Here is a 26,233-nt window from a genome sequence, read left to right as displayed (position 1 = left end):
CTGCATGTTCTCCCCGTGTGTGCGTGGGTTTCCTCCGGGTGCTCCGGTTTCCTCCCACAGTCCAAAGATGTGCGGGTTAGGTGGATTGGCCATTCTAAATTGCCCTTAGTGACCAAAAATGTTAGGTGGCATTCCTGGGTTAAGGGGATAGGGTGGAGGCGTGGGGCTTAAGTAGGGTGCTCTTTTCAAGGGCTGGTGCAGACTCGATGGGCTGAATGGCCTTCCTCTGCACTGTAAATTCTATGATTATGTAGAAAGCGGGCTGGTTTTATTTTTTAACTCGATGGTAATTAAACGTCCAACGCTGGTTGTTAAGCAGCGTCTTCCTTCGAAGGAAAATAGATCTATTTTATTTATTTTTGAACTTTAGACCTGTATTTCCATTGCACTGATGTGGCAGAGGGAGCAGTATAGCAGCAGATCACACTTTATACCGCAAAGGCTGCTCTTCATCTGTTGCTGTGCCAGGCAAGGAGGGAGCTGGGCATGTCTGTATTTACATGAATTGCCCGAGAGATTAAAATAATCTTATTAGTGTCACAAGTCGGCTTACGTTACCACTGCAATGAAGTTACTGTGAAAATCCCCTGGTCGTCACACTCCGGCGCCTATTCGGGTGCACTGAGGGAGAATTCAGAATGTCCAATTCACCTAACAAGCACATTTTTTTGGACTTGTGGGAAGAAACCGGAGCACCCGGAGGAAACCCAAGCAGACACGGGGAGAACGTACAGACTCCGCACAGACAGTGACCCAGCTCGGGAATCAAACCCGGGTCCCTGGGCGCTGTGAAACAATAATGCTAACCACTGTGCTGCTGTTAATGCTCAAGGATGGTGAGTTCCCTGCTTACCTTAAACCTAAAAGTTCCTGGGGTGTCTAAATGTTGCAGGGTGGCTTTGCCCCAAGGCTGGAGTCCAAGCGGTTGTCGGACTGACTGACTGACAGCCTGTTGGAAGTGATCACTGATTTCCTGTTTTTTTTTAAAATTGCTGGACTCCTGAACGACATGGCCAATTTCTCGCAGTCACTGTCAAAGCTATTCTGCGGCTTTACAAATTAGGGATGCAGCCAATTTGGAAGGTGTCCATAAGATGTTTAATTCATTGCTGCTGCTCTGTCTGTGGGCAAAGTGCAGTCACAATGCTTCGGGATTAGGGTCAGTTTTTATGTGTGAGAATGGCTGGGCCCTTTTTTGATACAGAGCATTTTGGAACAGATTCTAATCAAGTGCGCCCCCATCCCCCTCCGCCCCCCCGATTAGAACAGTGTTAAAATTATTTCCCATTGCAGAAAACTGCAAATCGAATGGTTGAGTTTCACAAGATTTAAAACAATTCAACCTTTTTGATGGGTGCACAGTGTAATTATCTTGCCAATAGTCAACCTGGCAGGTAGTTTTATATTTAACTATATATCTGTTTTATGTTTGCTGCTGATCTGTGGCTGATGGTGTGTGCTGGCATTGGGGTCCACTGGTGGCTCCCTCATATTTATGGATGTGCATTTTTCATTATTTGACATAGATAGTGAATTTTGGCACCAATGAGATCGCGCTGTTCTCATCTGATGTCCACACTTTCCAGCAGGGGTCACTAGATAATGATTGATTGTTTTTTACACTCAAGCCCATAGGTAGCAAGGTCAACTGTTCTGTACTGAACTTCAGACCTTGATGAGGTTAAGACAGCACAGAAGGGGAACAAATTGTAACTTTTCCACCGTAAAGACTGCTTGCTTCCACTTCTGTGCAGTGCAGAAGGAGGCCATTCGGCCCATCGAGTCTGCACTGACCCTCTGAAAGAGCACCCTGCCCAGGTCCACTCCCCCGCCCTATCTCCGTAACCCCAGCTAACCTGCACATCTTTGGACTGTGGTAGGAAACCAGAATCCATCCAAACCTCTACTCACAGCATCCGAACATGCGCCAGGTGTATCTCATCCATTGCCCCTCCCTTCATGGATGTGCATTGGTTTCTGGTTCACCAATGCCTCGATTATAAAATTTGCTCCCTTCGAATCCCTTTATTGGCATTTCCCCTCCCTATTCCTGTCAGTTTCTGCAGCTTCCCAACCCACCTCTGGGTTCCTCCATCTCCAGCCTCTCATGTATTCCCCCATCCCCCTCAGTAAACATAAGCCTTCAGCTATCCATAGAATACCTGGCCAATCCACCTGACCTACACATATTTGATTAAAGTCCAACAGGTTTGTTTCGATGTCACTAGCTTTCGGAGCGCTGCTCCTTCCTCAGGTGAATGAAGAGGTATGAAGAGTTCACCTGAGGAAGGAGCAGCGCTCCGAAAGGTAGTGACATCGAAACAAACCTGTTGGACTTTAACCTGGTGTTGTAAGTCTTCGTACTGTGCTCACCCCAGTCCATCGCCGGCATCTCCACATCATTACACATATTTGGACTGTGGGAGGAAACCAGAGCACCCAGAGGAAACCCACGCAGAAATTCCACACGGTCAGCCTCCCAAGGCCGGAATCGAACCCGGGTCCCTGGCGCTGTGAGGCAGCAGTGCCAACCACTGTGCCACCGTGCCACCCTATCTGGGCCTTAAACTCTGGAATTGCCCTCCTTCAACATTGTTACCTCTCCATCTCTCCTCCATTTAATCTTTCCTTAAAAGGCACCTGTTTTACTCCGGTGTGGCACAGTGGATGTAATATCTCCGCTTTGATGCAGCGTCAATCTTTGTCAGATAACAGTCCAATGGAGTGCTTTGGGATGTTCTCACAGGTTAAAGGTGCTAGATGAATACAAACGATTGTTGGTGCAGTTGCTGCATGACTCACTATCGCACCGGACAATTAATGCATTGCCAAGCAACCAAAAGAGGCTCGTGTAGGCTTATGTTTACGAGCTACTTATTTTCCAAAATGCATCTGTCGGCTGCAACTTAAAGACAATCGTGGCCGTGCATTATTTCTAAATCTCTCAATTTAAGAGTTTCCATTGAGTTATATATTTTAGAAAGCAGGAAAGGTCACATCAAAAGGAGACGGGAACCTCAAAGAAACTGTTGATGGAGCATCAAACAGCCATGCTGAGTTCTTCAATGATTTAAATAGAGCTAAAACAATGATAAAGGGATTAAGCCTGTATAATTATTGCTGACTGCCTTGTCTGGGATGAATAGAAAGCTATAAGAATTGGCCAGGGAATAACATCAGCTATGATGGAACAGTAGTCATTCCAGCACATCTTACACCCTCAGTGGGACTTCTATACATGGCACACATGGCCAAAATATGTGGAATATAACATTCTACGATGGCTACAAAGACAGGCTAGATTCCTACATGCTAATAATTGTGAGCATAATATATGGAGAGGAATTAGAACATAACATTGCCATAGGCTGGAACATAACAGTAAACCAGAATGTAACATTCTATCAGTCTACAATACAACAGGAGACTAGAATGCCACATTATAATATTTCAGAATGTACCAGCAACCTGCATTAATGGTGCTATGGTTGGTTACGGCACAGTGGTTAGCACTACTGCCTCACAGCGCCAGGGACCCGAGTTCAATTCTGGCCTTGGGTGACTGTGTAGAGTTTGCATGTTCTCCCCGTGTGTGCGTGGGTTTCCTCCGGGTGCTCCGGTTTCCTCCCACAGTCCAAAGATGTGCAGGTTAGATGGGGTTGTGGGGGTAGGGCCAGGCAGTGGGCCTGGGTAGGGGGCTCTTTCAGAGGGTCGGTGCAGACCCAATGGGCCAAATGGCCTCCTTCTGCACTAGGAATTCTAATATAGCACTATTAACATCAACAAGTGTTCCGAGATGCTTCACTGACTAAAGTGTTACCTGACGTCATTCAACACAGTCAAATAAAGAAATATTAGCATAGGGGACCACTGTTTACTGGAAGAGATTAGATTTGAGGGCAACTCTTGGCCTGTAACATTGTAGGTAGCAGATGAGGAACATATCAGCCATGATAGAATAGCGGAGCCGACTCGATGGGCTGAAGGCCTAATTCTGCTCCTATATCTTAAAAACTTATGACAAGAGGCAGAGGGGATGGCATTCAGGCAGCTGGAGGGATGACCAGTCATGGTGGAATGTGCAAGAGGAGCACACAAAATCTCAGAAGGTTGTTGTTTTGCAGGTGAAATCAAGGAAATATTTCAACACCAGGAGGAAGTTTTTATAATCGAGGGCTCACTGAATCAGGAGCCAGTGTAGGTCAGTGAGCACAGTTTGCTCTGTAGAATGACCACAGCATGGTGTCAACAATAAATGCCAACACTCTAGAATATAACCGAGCGATGTGCAAACATTATATTCAAATTCAACACTGCTGACTCACGTACGAGGACAAGATTTACTGCAGTCAGAGAAGGATTCAAGCGAGATACCTGACAGGATCTCAACTGCAGATAGGCAGTTTATGATAATGTGCTTAAGAGTGTGCAATGAGAAATCTGAGGTTGAAAATCGACGCGATGCAGGGTAGCAATGGTTAGTGGGCATCATATTATGTACCCTGTTGAGAGAGTCAACCACTCTCTCCAGCATACTTGGGAGGACTTGTTTCTCATTAGTGTCTGTTGCCTGCATAAATTGGTGAAACAATATTTGCCCCTTTGTCGCTTGAGGCCACAGCTTCGTGGCCACAAACTTGCTATTGTTAGATCAAACAGAAACCAATTAGAAGAACGTACAAAGCGATGGAATTTTAAGAATCTCATGGTGTGGAGATTGGTCATGGTTATACTGTGATTAACTTCAGGCATTGCATGGTAAATGCTTTCCATTCAGGGTTTCTATCCTATTATTTTTTTTCTCAAGGATAGTGCAAATCCTATGCCTCTTGTGCATTGAATAAATAAGACAACTGTTTTCGAGCCCAGTATAAGAACGTCAATATAGTCTATTTTCTCTCATTTTAAAGGTTCAGTATATCTTGTCTATAATTCCACAAGCTTAAAGTCCAACCATCCTGGTTTTGGTCACTGAAGCTTCCCTGACAGAGGCTATTCTGTATCTATAGCTGGGAAAATGCTTAGGAAATCAGAAGTACAAAGGGACTTTGGAGTCCTTGTTCACGATTCTCTTAAGGTTAACGTGCAGGTTCAGTCGGCAGTTAAGAAGGCAAATGCAATGTCAGCATTCAAGTCAAGAGGGCTAGAATACAAGACCAGGGATGTACTTCTGAGGCTGTATAAGGATCTGGTCAGACCACATTGTGACCTGGAGTATTGTGAGCAGTTTTGGGCCCTGTATCTAAGGAAGGATGTGCTGGCCTTGGAAAGGGTTCATATGAGGTTCACAAGAATGATCCCTGGAATGAAGAACTTGTCGTATGAGGAATGGTTGAGGATTCTGGGACTGCACTCGTTGGAGTTTAGAAAGATGAGGAGGGGGGGATCTTATTGAAACTTACAGGATACTGCGAGGCCTGGAGAGTGGACGTGGAGAGGATGTTTCCACTTGTAGGAAAAACTAGAACCAGAGGACACCATCTCAGACTAAAGGGACGATCCTTTAAAACAGAGATGAGGAGGAATTTCTTCAGCCAGAGGGTGGTGAATCTGAGGGACTCTTTGCCGCAGAAGGCTGTGGAGGCCAAATCACTGAGTGTCTTTAAGACAGAGATCGATAGGTTCTTGATTAATAAGGGGATCAGGGGTTATGGGGAGAAGGCAGGAGAATGGGGATGAGAAAATATCAGCCATGATTGAATGGCGGAGCAGGCTCGATGGGCCGAGTGGCCGAATTCTGCTCCTATGTCTTACGGTCTTTTCTTCATTGTGAAACAATGGAATTTGTGCTGCAGTCATTGTGGTAGCTGAGTGTTCACTGTAGCGATTTTATTGTGGGGATAAAGACTCATCACTTTTTCATGCCATGCATATGAATTAATAGGTGACGTAAAATTATTTTTTCTCACATTGCTTCTGTCATTCTGTGGTGACTATCTTCAGGCTAAATGACGAAAGTGAAAATATAACCTCCCCCCCCGACCCCCCCTGCATTTTCAATTTGATGTTCAACACAGTAGATTTTTTTGGTAATGTATTTTCATCTCGTGCTTCGAATTAAGAATGTGGAGAGGTTTAAAAACATGTGGGGTTTAAAAAGGACAACAAAAATCTCCTCCCTTTCCGCCATTAGGGTCCTGTTTGAAGTGAGTATGTGCAATTCCAAACCAACTCGGAGTGAAGTAAGGTTTGATTACTAGAAATACTCCAAAATTGGCATTAAATTGAGGTACCAAGAGTGACCTTCTGCTGTTGGAGTTGAGTTATCGAGCTTCAGTCTGATACCAACACGGACTGCCTAATGCTGACACTGGGTGGAAATGCAGAAAGATCGAGATAGAACTTGCATTTAGCTATCATCTTTCACAACCTTAGGATGTCATATTATGCTCCACTGCCAATTAATTGTTTATTTGAAGTCACTGTTGTAATGTGGCAAATAGTACATCATTCATCTTAAAAAGTATCAAAGAAAAAGTTAGAGCACCTGATAGGGCATGTTGGGGCCCCAGTGCTGCTGTGTGCCATCTTAGAATCCCTACAGTGCAGAAGGAGGCCGTTTGGCCCATCGATCAGCACCGACCCTCCGAAAGAGCACCCGACCTAGGTCCAATTCCCCGACCTATCCCCGTAACCCCATCTAACCTTTGGACAGGAAGGGGCAATTTTAGCCTGGTCAATCCTGCTGACAGTCCACCTTTGGACTGTGGGAGGAAACAGGAGCACCCGGAGGAAACCCACGCAGACACGGGGAGAAACGCCACACAGACAGTCACCTAAGGTTGGATTTGAACCCGGGTCCCTGACACTGTGAGGCGGCAGTGCTAACCACTGTGCTGCCGATAGAGTGTAACAATGTAGGCTTATACACAGTGAGTTACTGATCTCAGCCAGATCACAATGAATGTGGATTGAGTAGATTACTCACAGAATAAGAAGCAAAAGTCCAGGGTGAGGCACCCCACACTGTCATGTAGCTCAGTGTTCCACTTTGTTTTATATTGCGCCTTCAAAGTGCCTTGGGACGCTGCATATGTTAAAGGCGCTATGTAAATGGAGGTTGTTGCTGTTCTTGCTGGTCAGAATGCTTGAGGGTAGTTAGTTTACCCGGCCTCTTCGTCATGTCATGGGTTATGCCTGGGAAACAGTCAAGAGAAGCAGAAAACGCAAGCCTTTGCTGGAATAGCGCATTCTGTCCATGGGATGGAATTTCCCCTGGGATTTCCACTGGGATTTGCTAAACCCCCTCTCCCTCCTCGATAGAAGATCCAAAGAATTGGTGTGAGTGGTTCCCCATTGCCTTTCTCTGATGTTTCTGACAATCTTCCTCAGCAGTTACAGAGAGAGCGTTGCTGCAAAAGTTCGCCCCCTGATTTTTATATCATATTCAACTTGGATGTTATTACGAGTCAGATAGTTGAAAGAAAACTCGATAAGTAGAGAAGTAGAGTTGGTTGGAGAATAGGAGCTTCTCTGCATCTCCACGACAAAGAGTTGGGGGACCCATGCAGAGGCAGCTAGAACAGCCACTGGTAGGAAGGTATTTACACAGGCAGGTTTCATCATTAGTGCAGACAGAGGAATTTATAACAGGAAAGCTCACACATAAGTGTGACTAAAACATGCGGTTTTGAGGACAGGAAGGCAGAACAGATATGAGATTATTAATATTATGAACTATGAGATGTATCTCCAATAAAACAAAAGTCCTTTAGCTCAAACCCTGGCTCTGTGGAAACCTTTTGCAAGCTTCTTGTTGATACATAGAAAGTGTCATTGACCTAGATAACATCTGACGGTAATACAAGTAGATTGTCAAGATGCATATTGTGTCATCTTTTACCTGGTTCTGTGAGAGTTCAAGGCATTCAAACCTGTCCTTATTTCCTAAATCAGCAGTTCCCTGATAAAATTTGAACTTATTTTATACAATAATAATAAAATGTGCCATACTGAGAGAAGAAGTAGATAAGTAGTAGGGATATATATTCTAAAAACCTACACTGATATCACACCATTAATGGAAAAAAAACCTTCAGGGTCTTTGCAAATAGATGTGATGAAAATGATCTGGAAAGGTTGCGACTAGGATAAGGGTTCACAAAGTCACAGAACCATACAATCCTTACAGTGCAGAATGAGGCCATCGAGTTTGCACGACCCTCCGAAAGACCACCCTACTAAGGCCCAACCCCCGCCCTGTCTCTGGAACCCCGCCCTGTCTCTGGAACCCCGCCCTGTCGCTGCAACCCCGCCCCCGTCGCTGCAACCCCGCCCCCGTCGCTGCAACCCCGCCCCCGTCGCTGCAACCCCGCCCCCGTCGCTGCAACCCCGCCCCCGTCGCTGCAACCCCGCCCCCGTCGCTGCAACCCCGCCCCCGTCGCTGCAACCCCGCCCCCGTCGCTGCAACCCCGCCCCCGTCGCTGCAACCCCGCCCCCGTCGCTGCAACCCCGCCCCCGTCGCTGCAACCCCGCCCCCGTCGCTGCAGCCCCGCCCCCGTCGCTGCAGCCCCGCCCCCGTCGCTGCAGCCCCGCCCCCGTCGCTGCAGCCCCGCCCCCGTCGCTGCAGCCCCGCCCCCGTCGCTGCAGCCCCGCCCCCGTCGCTGCAGCCCCGCCCCCGTCGCTGCAGCCCCGCCCCCGTCGCTGCAGCCCCGCCCCCGTCGCTGCAGCCCCGCCCCCGTCGCTGCAGCCCCGCCCCCGTCGCTGCAGCCCCGCCCCCGTCGCTGCAGCCCCGCCCCCGTCGCTGCAGCCCCGCCCCCGTCGCTGCAGCCCCGCCCCCGTCGCTGCAGCCCCGCCCCCGTCGCTGCAGCCCCGCCCCCGTCGCTGCAGCCCCGCCCCCGTCGCTGCAGCCCCGCCCCCCGTCGCTGCAGCCCCGCCCCCCGTCGCTGCAGCCCCGCCCCCCGTCGCTGCAGCCCCGCCCCCCGTCGCTGCAACCCCGCCCCCCGTCGCTGCAACCCCGCCTAACCTGCACATCTTTAGATTGTGGGAGGAAACCGGAGCACCCGGAAGAAACCCACGCAGACACAGGGAGAACGTGCAGAGTCCACACAGTCACCCAAGGCCGGAATCAAACCAGGGCCCCTGGCGCCGTGAGGCAGAGGTGCTGAACTCCCCCTGTGCCACCATGCCGCCCCATCAGTTTAATAAATGTGCTTTAAGGAGGTTTTTAAAGGCAGAAAGATGCGGAGAAGTCAACAGGTTTATTGAGCGAGTTCTACAGAGTAGAATGAAAAGCTGACGGGTCTGCGGCCGATGAATGTGAAAGAAGTGTAGAGTCAGGGAGATGTGATTTTCAGGAGGAGGTTGCAAAGAGGGCTTGGGCTTGTGGGGGGGGGGGGGGGGGCGGTGTGTGGAGGGGGGGGCGGTGTGTGGAGGGGGGGGGGCGGTGTGTGGATGGGGGGGGCGGGGTGTGGAAGGGGAGCAAGGACATGAGAAGCATTTCCTGGCAAGGAGAATGATTTTGTACAAAATGTATTGAGGTATAGAAAAGACAGTGACGATGTGGGTTGATGAGTGACTGAACGTGCTGCGGAATCATAGCATGAAGAAGCCACACAAAGCAGAGTAGTTCTGAATAGCGATAAACTTTCCTTTTATGCTCCCATTGTGAGATCAGCATAGACGATTTCTTCCATGCTCCATATGTGGCAAAATTGTAAATGTATTATTTAGAAAGAAACTTACAGTTTCAATGGACACAACATGCATAGAAGATTATCCCTGCTGATTGGGTATTATAGATGCACTGCTCTTCCATTGATACTTAAAATTGGTCTATTTTATCGTTGACAAGCTGGCGGTGTTTGTATATCTGGTCTCGCTGCATAGGAGTTCCAGAATCTCTTCCGAACCCCTTCCAATGGATCCTTTTTCTTTTCCAGTTCCTTTGCTCCCCTCCGGGAGCTGCTGACACAGGCTGGGTTGCATTTCCAGCACTCTATCCTCAGGGAGTATTCCTCATGCTGAATGTCAGCAGGCTTTTGCAACCACAGAGTTATTCAGCGAGGCCATTCGGCCCATCGCGCACTGGGACCAGCCATCCATTTTTCCCACTGCTGCATAGATGCAAGTTCGACATTGGGATCTAGTTCATGAGAGGAAGCCTCATTTAGTCATGATCCCAACTTCACCCAGGGTCTACATCTATCTATTTCCGAGTCCCATCTTGATCAGAAGCTGAAACTCTCTTGATTTTGTTATGGGCCAGGGTTTAGAGAACCCCAAAGTGTATCATGGAATTCACCTGACCCACAACTTTTACTAGATTGTGGCATGGGGAGCACACGGCCCACTCTACAGGTGTGGTACAGCAGAAATGGAACAGTATTTTAAAAAACAAAACAATGTTTATTCTATGAACTCAAGTTAATCTTTTTAAATCAAACAGTGAATATCTTAGCAGCCATTAATTCAAAGATAACCCCCAAAGAGTACGACACTAAGTAATCCTTTAAGCTGTCCTTTTAACATCCAAAAGACTTTGAACACAAACCTTTAAACAGGAGCACATTAGGTTCACATTCACTATTGAGAACATTTATAATTCTGAATTCACCAAATGATCCAGAGATAGTCTTTGGATGGCAGAGATCAACAGGACAGCTCTTTGTTTAACTTCAGCTGCAGCTCACTGGAAAACCCAGACACACCCAAGCTTTTTCTCAAAATGAAAGTAATAAGCAGAACCAGAGCTCGGCTCCACCCACACTCTGACATCACTGCAGTAACATGAGCAGCCAACCATTCCTTAAAGCGACATTCTCATGACACCTCCCCCAAGAAAAAAAACCCCATCAACTTCAAGATGGTTTCATTTTTCACCTTTTCACCATCCTTTAAGAAATGCACACAGTAAATATACTTTATCATTGCAAAAAACAACACACGCAAACAGGTAGAATAATAGTTCTTTTTTTTTTCGTTCTTCTTCGTCCAATTGAAGTCCTTCTCGATTGACAGTCTCTTTGAACAAGAAAGTCTCTGCACAATCCATCCATTCCTCTACGCCTCGGCATTTCGCTTTAAAGTCAGATACTTTAGTTCAATCTGATCCCAGAAACCCTTGCAATTCTCCAACACAGGAGCATTGGTGATCACAGCTTTCAGGCAGTCAAATGCCTGTTGAAAGTCCGCTGTCCACTGAAATTTTTGACGTTTCTTCAGCGAGTCCATCAGTGGAGCAACCACGCTACAAAACGTTTTCAGAAAATTTTCGATCAAATCCACTCATGCCAAGAAACCGCATTGTTTCCCTTCGTCTCGAAGGTATCGGAAACTCCTGAAGGAAAGTGACTTGAGCTTTTCCAAATTCACTTTTGGCTAGGTTTATCACCAAACCCACCTCCTGAAGTCGATCGAATAACTCCATCAGATGTTTTAAATGGTCTTTCCATGTCTGGCTGAAAATTACCAGATCATCGATGTATACCGCACAATTGGGTAATCCTGAAACGATTGTGTTGGTTAACCGTTGAAATGTGGCTGGGGCGTTTTTAATGCCAAATGGCATAACTTTGAATTGGTATATACCAACTGGAGTCACAAAAGCTGAAATCTCCTTCGTCCTTTCGGATAAAGGTACTTACCAGTAACCTTTAAGTAAATCCAATTTGGAAATAAAAGCGGACTGTCCCACTTTCTCAATGCAATCCTCCAAACGTGGGATAGGATAAGAGTCCGTTCTTGTAACTGCATTAACCTTTCTATAGTCCACACACAACCGTTTTGTACCGTCTGGTTTCGGTACCATCACTATGGACGAGCTCCATTGGCTGCAACCCACTTCAATTATACCATTTTTAAGCATACTCTTAATCTCTTTGTTAACCTGTGCCAATTTTAAAGGATTAAGTCTATATGGATGTTGTTTGATTGGAACAGCATTTCCCACATCTACATCATGTATAGCCATTTTGTACTTCCCAATTTATCTCCACAAACTTGCCCATGTGATATCAATAACTCTTTCAGGTCAGTTCGTTTTTCCTCTGGAAGGTAACTCAACAATTTATCCCAATTTTTAAGAACATCCTCATTTTCCAATTTAATGTGAGGTATGTCAAATTCACAGTCATCTGGATTTAGTTCGTCACTTTGAGTTAGAATCATTAAAACCTCCTCCTTTTCCTCTCCTTCCCTTTCAAAGTACCTTTTAAGCATATTCACATGACACACTCGGTAAGTCTTCCTTCTATCCGGTGTTTTTAACCACATAATTCACCTCAATTAATTTCCTTTCAATCTAATAAGGTCCACAAAACCTAGCTTTTAAAGGCTCACCTACCACTGGTAACAACACTAAAACTTTATCTCCACTGGCAAAACTACAAACTTTGGATTTCTTGTCCGCGACCCGTTTCATCACATTTTGTTCGACTTTCAAATGTTGTCTAGCCAATTCACCTGCTCTATTTAATCATTTGACACATAATCCAATAAAGTAAGTTCCGATTTCTCACCCACCAATTTTTCCTTAATCAATTTAAGTGGTCCTCTTACCTCATGACCAAAAATGAGTTCAAAAGGACTAAATTTGGTTGACTCATTAGGTGCATCCCTAATTGCAAACAGTACGAATGGAATTCCTTTATCCCAATCCTCTGGATAATCTTGACAATAAACCCTCAACATTGTCTTTAATGTCTGATGCCACCTTTCTAACGCTCCCTGCGATTCTGGATGGTATGCAGTTGATTTAAATTGTTTTATTCCTAAGCTATCCGTAACTTCTTTGAATAACTTTGAGATAAAATTTGATCCTTGATCCGATGGTAAAATTTGATCCTTGATCCGATTGTATTTCTGTGGGTAATCCATATCTAGTAAAGAATTTAAGTAACTCCTCCACAATCTTTTTAGCTGTAATATTATGTACTGGAATGGCCTCTGGAAACCTAGTAGACACATCCATTATAGTCAAAAGATATTGATTCCCACTTTTTGTTTTTGGAAGCGCTATCAATTAGGACCCTTGTAAAAGGTTCCTCAAATGCTGGAATGGATATTAAGGGCACTGGTTGTATCACTGCTTGAGGTTTCCCTATCACTTGACATGTGTGACATGATTGACAAAATTTAATTACATCTTTATGTAGTCCAGGCCAATAAAAATGTTTCTGGATTTTAGCTTGAGTTTTCCTTACCCCAAATGACCTCCCACTGGTACCTCATGTGCAACTCGCAACACCTCCTTTCTATACCCTACCGGCAATACTACTTGATGAACTTCTGCCCACTTTTCATCTGCCTGCATATGTAAAGGTCTCCATTTTCTCATCAAGATATCACTTTTAAGGTAATAACACGCTGGTATACACTCAGATTCCTCTTCCGTATATGCTTTCTGATACATCCGTTTTATTTTTATATCTTTCTGTTGTAACTCCGCAAATTGTCCTGAACTAAAAATATCCACCTCATCCTCCACCTGTTCTTGTTCTTTTTCAACTATCTGATCAAAAATCGTTTCTGATAATTGCACTTCAACTTCATCTTCACTCTTTGATTTCTCCTCTTGTCTTAACCGGTGACTTTGCGACCTTGTTACTACACAATCTGAAAGAAATCCCAGGATTTTCGTCCTTCAACCCTTCAGTTGTCTGATTTTCCACTGGCTTATCAACCACAGTAGGCATCACTCCCACTTGCGATCCAGCTATATCATTACCCAAGATAAACTGTATTCCTGGACAAGATAGTTTCTCTATTACTCCTACTACCACTTCACCACTCTTCACTGGACTTTCCAACCTTACCTTATATAATGGAACGCTACTCCTCTCACCCTGAATTCCACATATTACCCCCTTTTCTGGCAACATTCTTCCCAAACTACATAACTCCTCATCTCTTACCATTAAAGATTGACTAGCTCCCGTATCTCTTAAAATTGTGACTTCTTTACCTGCTCCTCCTGATACACATGAGTAAACTTTACCCACACAAGTAAATTCTTTAAAGACATCTGGCACCTTCTTATCAATCACTTCTTGAACAGTCTGTAAAATATTTTGCACCTCCTTCACTTCCCTTGGGCTTTCTTTACCACTCTAACAAACCCCACTGTCTTATCCTATTTTACTCCATCAGCCTTCCCAGTACTTTTCTTCAACCACCAACACTGTGACTTTACATGGCCTAGTTTATTACAGTGAAAACATTTGAAACTTTTCATTTCTTTTCCACCCTCCTGGATTTAAAAAGAAATCTGAGATACACTCTCCTTATTATCTCCCATCATATCACCTTTACCTTTACCACTTGAGTATTTCTCATATCCCCAGTTTCTATCCCTCACAGGCTGAAACTGATGTCGGAAACCAACCTTTGATTTATGAACTAATTCATAATCATCAACCATTTCTGCTGCTAATCTCGCAGTTTTAACCTTCTGCTCTTCCACAGGAGTTCTCACTCCATCAGGAATTAAAATTTTAAACTCCTCCAAAAGTGTAATTCCTCTGAGAGCTTCATACGTTTGGTCTATTTTCAAAGCCCTTATCACCTATCAAAATTACTCTGTTTGAGCCTTTCAAACTCCATGTATGTTTGACCAAATTCTTTCCTTAAATTTCTAAACCTTTGTCTGTCGGCTTCAGGCACTAGTTCATATGCACCAGATGGATTTTTTCGCCTCTTCATACGTCCCAGATACATCCTCCGGTAGTGATGCAAACACTTCACTAGCCCTACCTACCAGCTTTGTTTGAATCAGTAATACCCACATGTCCTGTGGCCATTTTATTTGTTTAGCTACCTTCTCAAATGAAATGAAAAAGGCTTCTATCTCCTTCTCGTCAAACCTTGGCAATGCTTGGACATATTTAAATAGATCCTCACCACGCCTTCGACTATGACGCTCTTTCTCACTATCCTCATCACTATCATGCAACTGTACGTTTCCCTTTACATCTGCCAATTTTAATTGACTGTCATGTTTCATGGCCATTTTCTGAAGTTCAAACTCTCTCTCTTTATCTTTTTCCCTGATCTGTATCTCCCTTTCTTTTTCTTTTTGTTCTGCTAGGGCTATTCTTTCTTTCCTCCTTTCTTCTCTCCTTTTCTTTGTCCTCTCTATCTCTCTCTCTCTTTCTTTTCCTTTTTCCTCTCTTTCGTATTCACTCTTTAATTCTTTCTCATGTTCCATTTGTTTGATTTGTAACTGAATTTTTGCCATTTCCAATGAGTCAAACTGTATCTCAGGCAACTTTAAAAGCTTAACCACCGCCATAATTACCCCATCTTTTCACATTTTGTCAGGTAATGTTAACTGCGATGTTTTTGCCAAATCTAACAGTCTGCTTTTAGTCTCTATCCATAAGGTACTGCGTGTGACCGTCTCCACCCCCAAAAGCCTCTGAGGCTCTGAAAGAGCCATTGTCCACAACACACTCCCCACTTAAACTAAAATACCACACCTGAAAAGCAACCACAATAAGCTCACCCCCCCCCCACTGTCTTTAAGTTCACTAAGCCAATCCAATAGATAGACTTTTATCCCCCTCGAGCCCCCAATTGTTATGGATCGGCTTTTAGAGAATCTCAAAGTGTATCATGGAGTTCACCTGACCCACAACTTTTAATAGATTATGATATGGGGAGCACACTGCTCACTCCACAGCAATGGTACAGCAGAAATGGACAAGTATTTTTAAAAACAAAACAATGTTTATTCTATGAACTCAAGTTAACCCTTTTAAAACAAACAGTGAATATCTTAGCAACCATTAATTCAAAGATAACCGCCAAAGACTCCAACACTAAGTAATCCTTTAAGCTGTCCTTTTAACTTCCAAAAGACTTAACAAACCTTTAAACAGGAGCACATTAGATTCACATTCACTATTGAGAACATTTATAATTCTGAATTCACCAAATGATCCAGAGATAGTCTTTGGATGGCAGAGACCAACAGGACAGCTCTTTGTTTAACTTCAGCTGCTGCTCACTGGAAAACCCAGACACACCCAAGCTTTTTCTCAAAGTGAAAGTAAAAAGCAGAACCAGAGCTTAGCTCCACCCACACTCTGACATCACTGCAGTAACATGAGCAGCTAACCATTTCTTATAGCGACATTCTCATGACAATTTTCTTTTTTGTTTGGGGTGCGATGTCTCTTTGCTGGGAAACAGCAAACTCAAGATGATCCTAGTACAGAATGGAGACCTCATGCCTTGCTTGGCCTCGTATTACATCCGGCTGTAGTTATATATGGGACCACTGGAGAAGTTATCCATCAGGATGTTTCTACATGTTATGTGAAATCTGACTGCTTGGGCTGGGAAATGTTTGATTCAAGGAGGCAAAGGCAACCACAGAGTGGGTGGCATGGTAGCATAGTGGTTAGCACAGTTGCTTCACAGCGCCAGGGTCCCAGGTTCGATTCCCGGCTTGGGTCACTGTCTGTGCAGAGCGTGCACATCCTCCCCATGTGTGTGTGGGTTTCCTCTGGGTGCTCCGGTTTCCTCCCACAAGTGCAAAGATGTGCAGGTTAGGTGGATTGGCCATGCTAACATTGCCCCTTAGTGTCCAAAAAACGATAGGTGGGTTTACGGGGATAGGGTGGAGGTGTTGGGATGGGGTGGAGGTGTGGGCTTGGGTAGGGTGCTCTTTCCAAGGGCCGGTGCAGACTCGATGAGCCGAATGGCCTCCTTCTGCACTGTAAATTCTGTGACGATAACAGAGGTCAATTAATCATCATAAATATCAATTCTGACCAACTACAGGTTGGATTCGAGTAATGGCCAACAGGCAACCTATTAAATAAATCATCTATTTTATTAACTACTTTGAATGCATTTTTAATTCGTCAAGACCACATTGCCAAGGCTGGCGAATTGAATTTTATTCCTTTCTGGCTCCCGAACAACAATCTAGCCAGTTCCCGCAACAGCAGGATTTCCATTTTCTCGTCCCTTTGTCCAGCTTGCCTCGAGTGAGGTTTCCCCTCGAAGGTCGCTGTTCCCCGGGAGGATCGGCACTCACCTAGAGCACTGCTTGGGCTGGGGGGGGGGGGGACTGAGGTGCGCTGCCCACCCGGACTTTTCCAGCCATTTGAACGGGTAGATAGAAAAGCCAGGCAATGAGAGTTTTGCTGGCACTCCAAAACTGTGGGATCACCACAGGGAACTGCTTCATGGAATAAGACTGCGTGCTGAGCTGTATTTGGGATGAGATTGAAATTCCCAAACGCAGAGGAGATGCTATCCAACTTAGCTACAGGTCCAACAGAAATCTCTAAACTGGAGTGAAATAATATTTCTTGCATTTTGCCCGACCTTGTTGGATCCACCCACACGGACAAGAGGGGCTGCAACATCACTCATAGCTTAAAGATCTGAATGTCAAGGTGCTCGCCTTGGCTTCCTCTACCGTAAGACACAACGGAAAGATGTGCAGTAGACAGCGTGTGTGGAGAATTGTGCATGTATTCTTCAAAAGGACATTCAGCACAGACTGTGTGCAGCTTATTTGGCACCGGGCTCAATCTCACATACTCCCACTCCACTGTTACTCAGATCAGTTCCTTTTTGTTGCGAAGTTGATGCTGTGTCTAATGCATTGACCACGATGATCTGTAGGAGGGTTGGCACTGCTGCCGCTATGTCAATGATTAAATCACCTTGTTCCATTTCCAGTCACCTTGATCCACTCTTGCACAGCGCGAGAGTGTGAGCAGAGAGAGCGAAGTGCCGATTCTGGATGCCGGCTAATTTTAGTCGCACCAACCCTTTCACAAGTTCCATCAATCTTGGGTTTATTTTTAAAGGGCTAACTGTTTTAGAGCAGCACATTCCACTGCCAGCTGGTATTACAATGAAACACTGAAGACAATGTGCTAAAACCCTGCGTTCCCCTCTGTTCTCAGATTACTTCTGGTTGGATTAACAAACGTGGGTTAAAATAGTAAGATCCTAAATTAATTCACAAAACCATCAGAACTGAGACACCGAGTAAATGTTACAAGTTCTGCAGGAGGAAACCACATGTAAACTCCGAAACCATTAATTGAACATTCAAAAAAAGCCCCATACAATTGTTAAGAGTCATCCCAGGGATGTAGGATGGCTTGTGATGTAATGGGCTGCACTGGGACCTCTGAGCAAAAAGCTCCTGGTTCAAGTCACAGCCCAGCTGGCCCAGCAAGATGCGTTTGTAATATACCTACAGTGCGACCTGTAATCGGTGGCACAGTGCTTAGCATTACTGCCTCACAGTGCCAAGGACCCGGGTTCAATTCCGGCCTTGGGTGACTGTCTCTGTGGGTCTTCTGCACATTCTCCCCGTGTCTGCGTGGGTTTTCTCCGGGTGCTCGGGTTTCCTCCCACAGTCCGAAGATGTGCAGGTTGGGTGGATTGGCCAAGCTAAATTGCCCCTTGGTGCCCAAAAGGTTAGGTGGGGTTACGGGGATAGGGTCGGTGTGTGGGCCTAGCTAAGGTGCTCTTTCCAAAGGTCGGTGCAGACTTGATGGGCCGAATGGCCTCCTTCTGCACTGTAGAGATTCTATGATTCTTCTAATATGCCGAGGGCAGGTGGTAAAAGGGGGGGGGGGGATTTCCTGGTCAGCCATTTGCATAAGTCAACGGTAAACCACTGCAGCATTGTACCCTGTGGAAACGTGGGCCGGCACAGGTGCCCACGGTTACTAACAGCTTTTCTGGGCATGGTGCCAAGAGAGAGAGAAGGGAAAGTTAACCTTGACAATGAGCAAAGTTTCAGATAGAAACACAAATGTATGTAATTCTTTCAGTCGTGAAACAGTAAGGGGGAAGTCGAAGGTGAAATGAGAATCTTAAAGGATCCATCAACGAGGATGAAGATAAAATATAGTTTTTTTTCAAAAAGAAATTCCAATTGAGGGGCAATTTAGTTTGGCCAATCCACCTATTCTTGCACATCTTTGGGTTGTGGGGGTGAGACCCATACAGACAGAGGGAGAATGTACAAACTCCACACGGACAGTGACCCGGGGCTGGGCGCCATGAGGCAGCAGTGCTAACCATGCCGCCCTAGATAATAGATAGATAATAAACCCAATGACTACATCCTCTAAACAATCATCAAGAATAATGCAAGTGAAATACCATTGCTGATCCGTCTTAATCCAAATAAATGAGATGGCAGTAACAGACAAATAGAAAGGGCTAAAAATCATATTAACCCAATGGATAGTAATTATCCGCAAGTATTAGGAAAGACAAGAGATGAGATTTGTGATATGCTAAATGCCTTTTAAAAGGGAGTTACTGAATATTGAAAAGGTTTGATAGATCAGAAATGTGATAGCATTTTGAGATAAGTGGATAAAACAGACGCAGAATGACTGTAGGTCCATCATTCTCACAACAATGTTGTGGATCCGGACCAATATCAGGTTAAATAGTAGAATGGGTTATCAAGAGTAAAGTTGAGGACTACCTGTTTAACATTAGCCGAATAAACAGCAGATCATTTGGATTTCGAAGGATAGGATTCTTCCTGACCCAACCATAGACTTAGAAACTCTGGTCCTCTGCGGGTCAATGGGCAGCAAGATTCCACCACCGACCCGGGTGGTGTCATGTTCACCTGCTGTTGAAACATTCATCCGTGCTGGATTGCTACAATTGTCTATGCCAGAGAGCTCCTCACTGGGAACCATCTGCCATGAACTTATGTTCGTCGAAAACTTTGTAACAAAGCTTGCACCAAGTCTCATTCACCCACCACCACCTCCCCATTTGCAGAGACCTCCATTGGCTCTTGACTGAACAACGGCTCAATAAAAAAATTCTCATTGTTTCCAAATCCCCACGCTTTTCCCTACCTCTGTAGGCCTACGTCCCTCTGAGATATCTAGACTTGTACAGTTCAGGTCTCTTACATATCCCCAACTTCAGGGCCTTCAGCTGCTTGAGGCCCAAAGTACTGGGATTCCCTCACTGAACTTTTCTGTCTTTCAACCCCTTTGAAACTAATATCTTTGACCATACCTTTGGTCATCTGTCCTAATACATTGGTGTGTGGCTTTTCCCCAACCGGTATTTTCATTAATAGTCAATTGAACATTTCTTCAGAGGAGAATTTCCTTCCAAATTATGGGAACAAAAAGTACTCCCCTTAGACTCTCTGTCCCCTTTCAGACCCATCCACCGTCTACGTGAAGGCATGAATGGCCCCATATCTTCTCAAAGTGCAAACTGCTGCAAGTTGTTAGCTCAGAATGTGTTTTCTACAACTTTGTACCTCTGTTCAGATGGCCGTTGAGATGTTGCAGTTTTGTCAGAAATATGAAAAGGTAGATAATAGATTAAAATAGTCTTTGATAACGTTCCTCAGAAATACCCTGCGACATTTTTACTATGTTAAAGGGACTACATTAACAAAGAACAAAGAAATGTACAGCACAGGAACAGGCCCTTCGGCCCTCCAAGCCCGTGCTGACCATGCTGCCCGACTAAACTACAATCTTCTACACTTCCTGGGTCCGTATCCCTCTAGTCCCATCCTATTCATGTATTTGTCAAGATGCCCCTTAAATGTCACTATCGTCCCTGCTTCCACCACCTCCTCCGGTAGCGAGTTCCAGGCACCCACTACCCTCTGTGTAAGAAAAACTTGCCTCGTACATCTACTCTAAACCTTGCCCCTCTCACCTTAATACCAGTCACTATTGTAGATCCATTTAACAAGATCAATTATATATAGCAATCGGCAACCTGAGTGAATTACTTCAACTAGTTACACACCGTATCAAAGCAATAAGTCCAAAGGATGGATATATCCAATTCCTTTAAAGAGTCACTGACTGGGTATAGAGGGTTATGGGCCAAATGCGGGTTTTGGGACTAGCTTAGTGGTTAACAACTGGGTGGCATGGACAAGTTGGGCCGAAGGGCCTGTTTCCATGCTGTAAACCTCTATGACTTTATGACCATATGTTCAAACTGTCTGAGTCTCTTTTTTTTGTTCCTGGTCTTTCCTCTTTATATAATCTCAGCTCCATGCAATACCCACTTGACTCTGATATGATGCACCTTCAGCCAATCAGTGACACCGTCAAAAATTTTACCTATAAATTCCAAGTGCTTCCATTTTGTTTCTACCCGACCCTATTAGCTGATTTTCCATGGACACTTAATTATTTGATTTTGGTCTCAATTAAAACCAATACATTTGTTTTTGGTAATGATGTGATACCATTTCATTCGTGACCCAGTCATTCTGCACTTCAATCTGTAAACGTATCCTTCATACATAATTTATCTATATTGACACCTCTCCTTTAATGCTGTCTTTTTCCAATAAATAATCCAATTTACGGTTAATTAGGGAGAGACGTTTAGAAGGGAAACTCTTCACTTCTTACAGAAGAAATTCTGAGGATGAAATTCTAGGGCTTGGCTGGCACCACTGAGACTTTGCAGGTTTGTAATTGTCACATCTCTGTCTTGTTGTTCCTTACGGAACTGTTCCGGGAGTCAAACCCATTCCCCAACCGGTATTTTCATTAATAGTCAATTGAACATTTCTTCAGAGGAGAATTTCCTTCCAAATTATGGGAACAAAAAGTACTCCCCTTAGACTCTCTGTCCCCTTTCAGACCCATCCACCGTCTACGTGAAGGCATGAATGGCCCCATATCTTCTCAAAGTGCTAACTGCTGCAAGTTGTTAGCTCAGAATGTGTTTTCTACAACTTTGTACCTCTGTTCAGATGGCCGTTGCGATGTTGCAGTTTTGTCAGAAATATGAAAAGGTAGATAATAGATTAAAACCCCATTGTTTGCACAATATATATAAATGTGTAGTCATGATAGACGTTTGTGGAAGTATTCATAGCTTTTCTCCTTGCATCGGCACAAGTTGAAAAGCTGAAGACAATCATATCAGTTGCTTCACTGGCCAAGTATTCCACCTTGCTGCAGCTTGAAAAGCAACATTAAATGCCAATATACACCTTGGTCACTCACTCACTCTGGTAATACAAAGTGATTGGAAGCTATTACCCCAGGGAACGTCTCTGCCAGCAATGCCTGCCGAGATGCTCCATGCTTTGGGCATCTCCGCAGGAGCAGTCCATTCTGTCCCATTTATGTATCAGGCAATGCCGCTGCTGGTGTTCGTGCTTCACACATCCTCCATCACATGTCTTTTGGTGGGAATCCCGAGATTTTGAGAGTTAGGGCTGCCAACCGGAATGGATTCCAAGGCTTTAGGTAGTGTCTCGGGGTAACTTCTGCAGATTGTCACTGATCGACAGATTCAAATTTGCTGGAGGATGGATACATTCTCTTGATACTTCTCTCCTGAGAGGCAGCTTAGTACAATACATTTGAGGGCAGCGAGCCAGATTGTTGGTGTCCTGTGTGTTTCCTAGCCATGCAGGTGTGCAATGTTCAGCCACGAGCTAAACAAGGGTCAAGGCGGATGTGTGCTGAGTGTCTGTGGACCCAGCTGATGTATGGATTCAGTTAAATCTGTTTCTTTCGTTTAGCCGTGCTTTTTGTCAGATGTTGATAGTAAGGGAGACTATCATCCAGATCCACTCCTTGGGCCTGGCTTCAGTCACAGAGCAAGGAGCAATCAGGCACGCTGGATGCTTCAAATGCAACACGCAGGATTTTCTGAGGGATCAGATGAAGCTGGCACCACCTCCAATAAGATCAGGCATTAGTCTGTAAATGGTACAATATTGACCCTCCTCCATGGTTGCATAAGTGACCACTTTTGATTCCTGATGTTGTGTGGCGATTGGGCGAGGTTGCACAGTTAGGACATTGTCCTTTACCTCCTGTGATCAACACTCGAGTCTAGTGCAAACTAGTGAGATAAACGAACCAGCATTTTCTTTTGACTGTCCCCAGAGGTCGTATGTGCAATGTCTTTGCGCAAACTGAACTCTGTCGCTCGTGAGTGTGAGCTGATCACAACTGCCGCCACTTGGCATGAAATAATGGTGACTACATTTAGAGAGGGAACGAGGAAAGCTGCCATGAGAAGTTAATGGTGGACTTTGCTGCTAGACCCTAGTCCAGATGTAGAGAACAACGGACCTTTAAAGGGAGATTTGCATTTATATAGCACCTTTCATTAAGGCTGTTACATGCTTTGAAACAATGGAGTATTTTTGAGGTGCAGGTAATATTGGTGATTTCGGAAACGGGGCAGCTCATTTGCGCACAGCAAGCTCCGACACGCAGCAATGTGATAATCAGCAGATCATCCTTTTTGTGATGTGAATAAATATTGGACAGGACACCCAGGAAACACTCCCCTGCTCTGTTCCGAAATAGTGCCGGGTGGTTTTTAACGTCAAACTGATGTTCTGCCCCAGAAAGCCGGGCGATGAAGTATATGACTGCATGCAGCCAAATCGTTACACGCTTGGTAAGTTTTTAAGTGTAAAGAAATATCAGGCACTTGAGTGGCCTGCCTGCCAGCAAACACGACAAACTTTGTTTTTTGGACTTCCCACATGGCTACTCCCCTGTCCACCACTGGTTGAATACCAGCGGCAGCAGGTTGAGGTACTTATGTGGTCATTCGGCCCACTAAAGGGCATCAATTGACATCCAGACAGGAAGGCCGGCTATTCCCGCCCCGGACCTAACCGAATGGACGCGCGAAGGCAGCTCCTTCCCCATTCCACATCCTCCCTCCCCTGCATCCAAACTCCTGCCAATTCCGCCCGAAGTCCGCTACTAAGATCCTAATTCGACATGGCGTGAATTCAGGAGCAAGAAATGCAGAGCAGATTTTACTGACCCGAAAATAGAAGAAATACTCAGAAGGTCAGGTACCATCTGCGGGGAGAGGAACAGCGCCAACATTTCAACTTTCTGGGAACTGCGGTATTTTGGCGACCCTGGGTGAACTCTCTTTAATAAATTAACAATGCTCCTCAATAAAGTGGAGCCAGGAACAGGGGAACTTTTAAAGTTAAATTGGAATTTAGCTAAATCGCAAGTTCCTTTGTCAAAATAAGTTCCTCGTTAACTTTTTAAAATCTTTTTCAGGTGACGTCCATCATCCCAGCCCGACATGGTGAAGCCTGGGTGCAATCTCTCTGAGAAGACAGAGAAAGAGCACGGTGCCGATGATGGATTTGATAACATCCCCCTGATAACTCCACTGGATGTCAATCAGCTTCAGCAGCCCATCCCCGAAAAGGTACACATAAATATTCGGCAACCGTGCTGGGGCTTGATTGGCGGGGGGGGGGGGGGGCAACTTACATTGATGTCACACAACTAAAATTATTTTATTGATGAGAAAGCAAAATGAAGAAATGACGAACTGGCTCTTTGGAGATCAGGATGTGGGTTCAAACCTCCGGTCCACTGCACAAGGGCTTCCCTATCTTGAGACTAGCGAGGGCATTTTCCCCACACTGGACAAAGTGGAAATTGGGAAGCAAGTGTCCTCAGACATCCCTGTGATCGTTCAGGTCGCTCGCTGCCCGGCGCTCTCGAAGCAGACCACTCGCCCTGTCTCTTGTTTAGAGACCAGAGCGTGACCAAACCAAAAGGGGAGAAAAAGGCACTTAAAATGGCAAAGGCAGCACCCAGCATGTGTGCCAAGATATTAAAGGCCGATAGCAGCCATTAAATGAAAAATTGATTACACCACGGGGCACTAATGTACAAAACTACAACACATTCATGTGAATTCCTCTGTTATCTCAGTGGAGGGGCAAATCATCTACCTTAGTTAATACCTCTGCTGAAATTGTGATGGTTGCAATGCCAGGTGAAGGCGTTAAGTCTGAATACTGTTGAATCCATTTTGTAATTTCAGGGTATTACGATCCCAGACCAGACAACAAAAGTTGCTAGGCTATCGGACAGAAACCCCAATAGTTTATTTTTAATTTTGTCGGACTGCGAGGAAAGAACACCTCGTTCCAACACTTGACCCCTCCCATTAACTACATCAGCTGACTTAGTTGAACACACTGTCTCCAATTATCTACACCCCAGGGATTCCTCTTAATATCAAATAAAAATCCATTAGCCCAAACCTTTACGATGCTTTAATTGCACATCTGGCTCCAAAAAGCCTAGCTGTCTTTCAAACCAGGATTTTAAAAAATATGACTGCAGCAGTCACACACACTAACCCAGGTGTTTAGCCTTTACTGCACCAAACATATATATTACAATATATCTGAAATTCATACGTTCATCACAATGGGTCCAGATAAATGAGTACTTCAGAACAGTATCAATTACACCAGAATAAAATCAGGACTTTGTACAAGAACATAAGAACATAAGAACTAGGAGCAGGAGTAGGCCACCTGGCCCCTCGAGCCTGCTCCACCATTCAATGAGATCATGGCTGATCTTTTGTGGTCTCAGCTCCACTTTCCGGCCCGAACACCATAACGCTTAATCCCTTTATTCTTCAAAAAACTATCTCTCTTTATCTTAAAAACATTTAATGAAGGAGCCTCTACTGCTTCACTGGGCAAGGAATTCCATAGATTCACAACCCTTTGGGTGACGAAGTTCCTCCTAAACTCAGTCCTAAATCTACTTCCCCTTATTTTGAGGCTATGCTCCCTAGTTCTGCTTTCACCTGCCAGTGGAAACAACCTGCCCGCATCTATCCTATCTATTCCTTTCATAATCTTATATGTTTCTATAAGATCCCCGCTCATCCTTCTAAATTCCAACGAGTACAGTCCCAGTCTACTCAACCTCTCCTCGTAATCCAACCTCTTCAGCTCTGGGATTAACCTAGTGAATCTCCTCTGCACACCCTCCAGTGCCAGTACATCCTTTCTCAAGTAAGGAGACCAAAACTGAACACAATACTCCAGGTGTGGCCTCACTAACACCTTATACAATTGCAGCAGAACCTCCCTAGTTTTAAACTCCATCCCTCTAGCAATGAAGGACAAAATTCCATTTGCCTTCTTAATCACCTGTTGCACCTGAAAACCAACTTTTTGCGACTCATGCACTAGCACACCCAGGTCTCTCTGCACAGCAGCATGTTTTAATATTTTATCATTTAAATAATAATCCCTTTTGCTGTTATTTCTACCAAAATGGATAATCTCACATTTGTCAACATTGTATTCCATCTGCCAGACCCTAGCCCATTCACTTAGCCTATCCAAATCCCTCTGCAGACTTCCAGTATCCTCTGCACTTTTTGCTTTACCACTTATCTTAGTGTCGTCTGCAAACTTGGACACATTGCCCTTGGTCCCCAACTCCAAATCATCTATGTAAATTGTGAACAG

The 26,233-nt window shown here is 44.9% G+C and overlaps 1 protein-coding gene across 1 annotated transcript in view; it reads left to right on the top strand.

Moving 5' to 3' along the window:
* Nucleotides 1-26,233, top strand: part of caly (calcyon neuron-specific vesicular protein) — a 54,968-nt gene that overhangs the window by 1,104 nt on the left and 27,631 nt on the right. The window contains exon 2 of the mRNA XM_072491669.1: nt 23,997-24,150. Within this exon, the coding sequence (XP_072347770.1) occupies nt 24,022-24,150 (129 nt within the window). The 5' untranslated portion in view covers nt 23,997-24,021. The remainder of the gene's footprint in view (nt 1-23,996; nt 24,151-26,233) is intronic.

The sequence above is a fragment of the Scyliorhinus torazame genome, chromosome 28, assembly GCF_047496885.1.
Source record: "Scyliorhinus torazame isolate Kashiwa2021f chromosome 28, sScyTor2.1, whole genome shotgun sequence".
In the NCBI taxonomy this organism is placed as follows: domain Eukaryota; kingdom Metazoa; phylum Chordata; class Chondrichthyes; order Carcharhiniformes; family Scyliorhinidae; genus Scyliorhinus; species Scyliorhinus torazame.
Note: the sequence above shows the minus strand (reverse complement) of the source record. Positions and strands in the feature narration are given on the sequence as shown.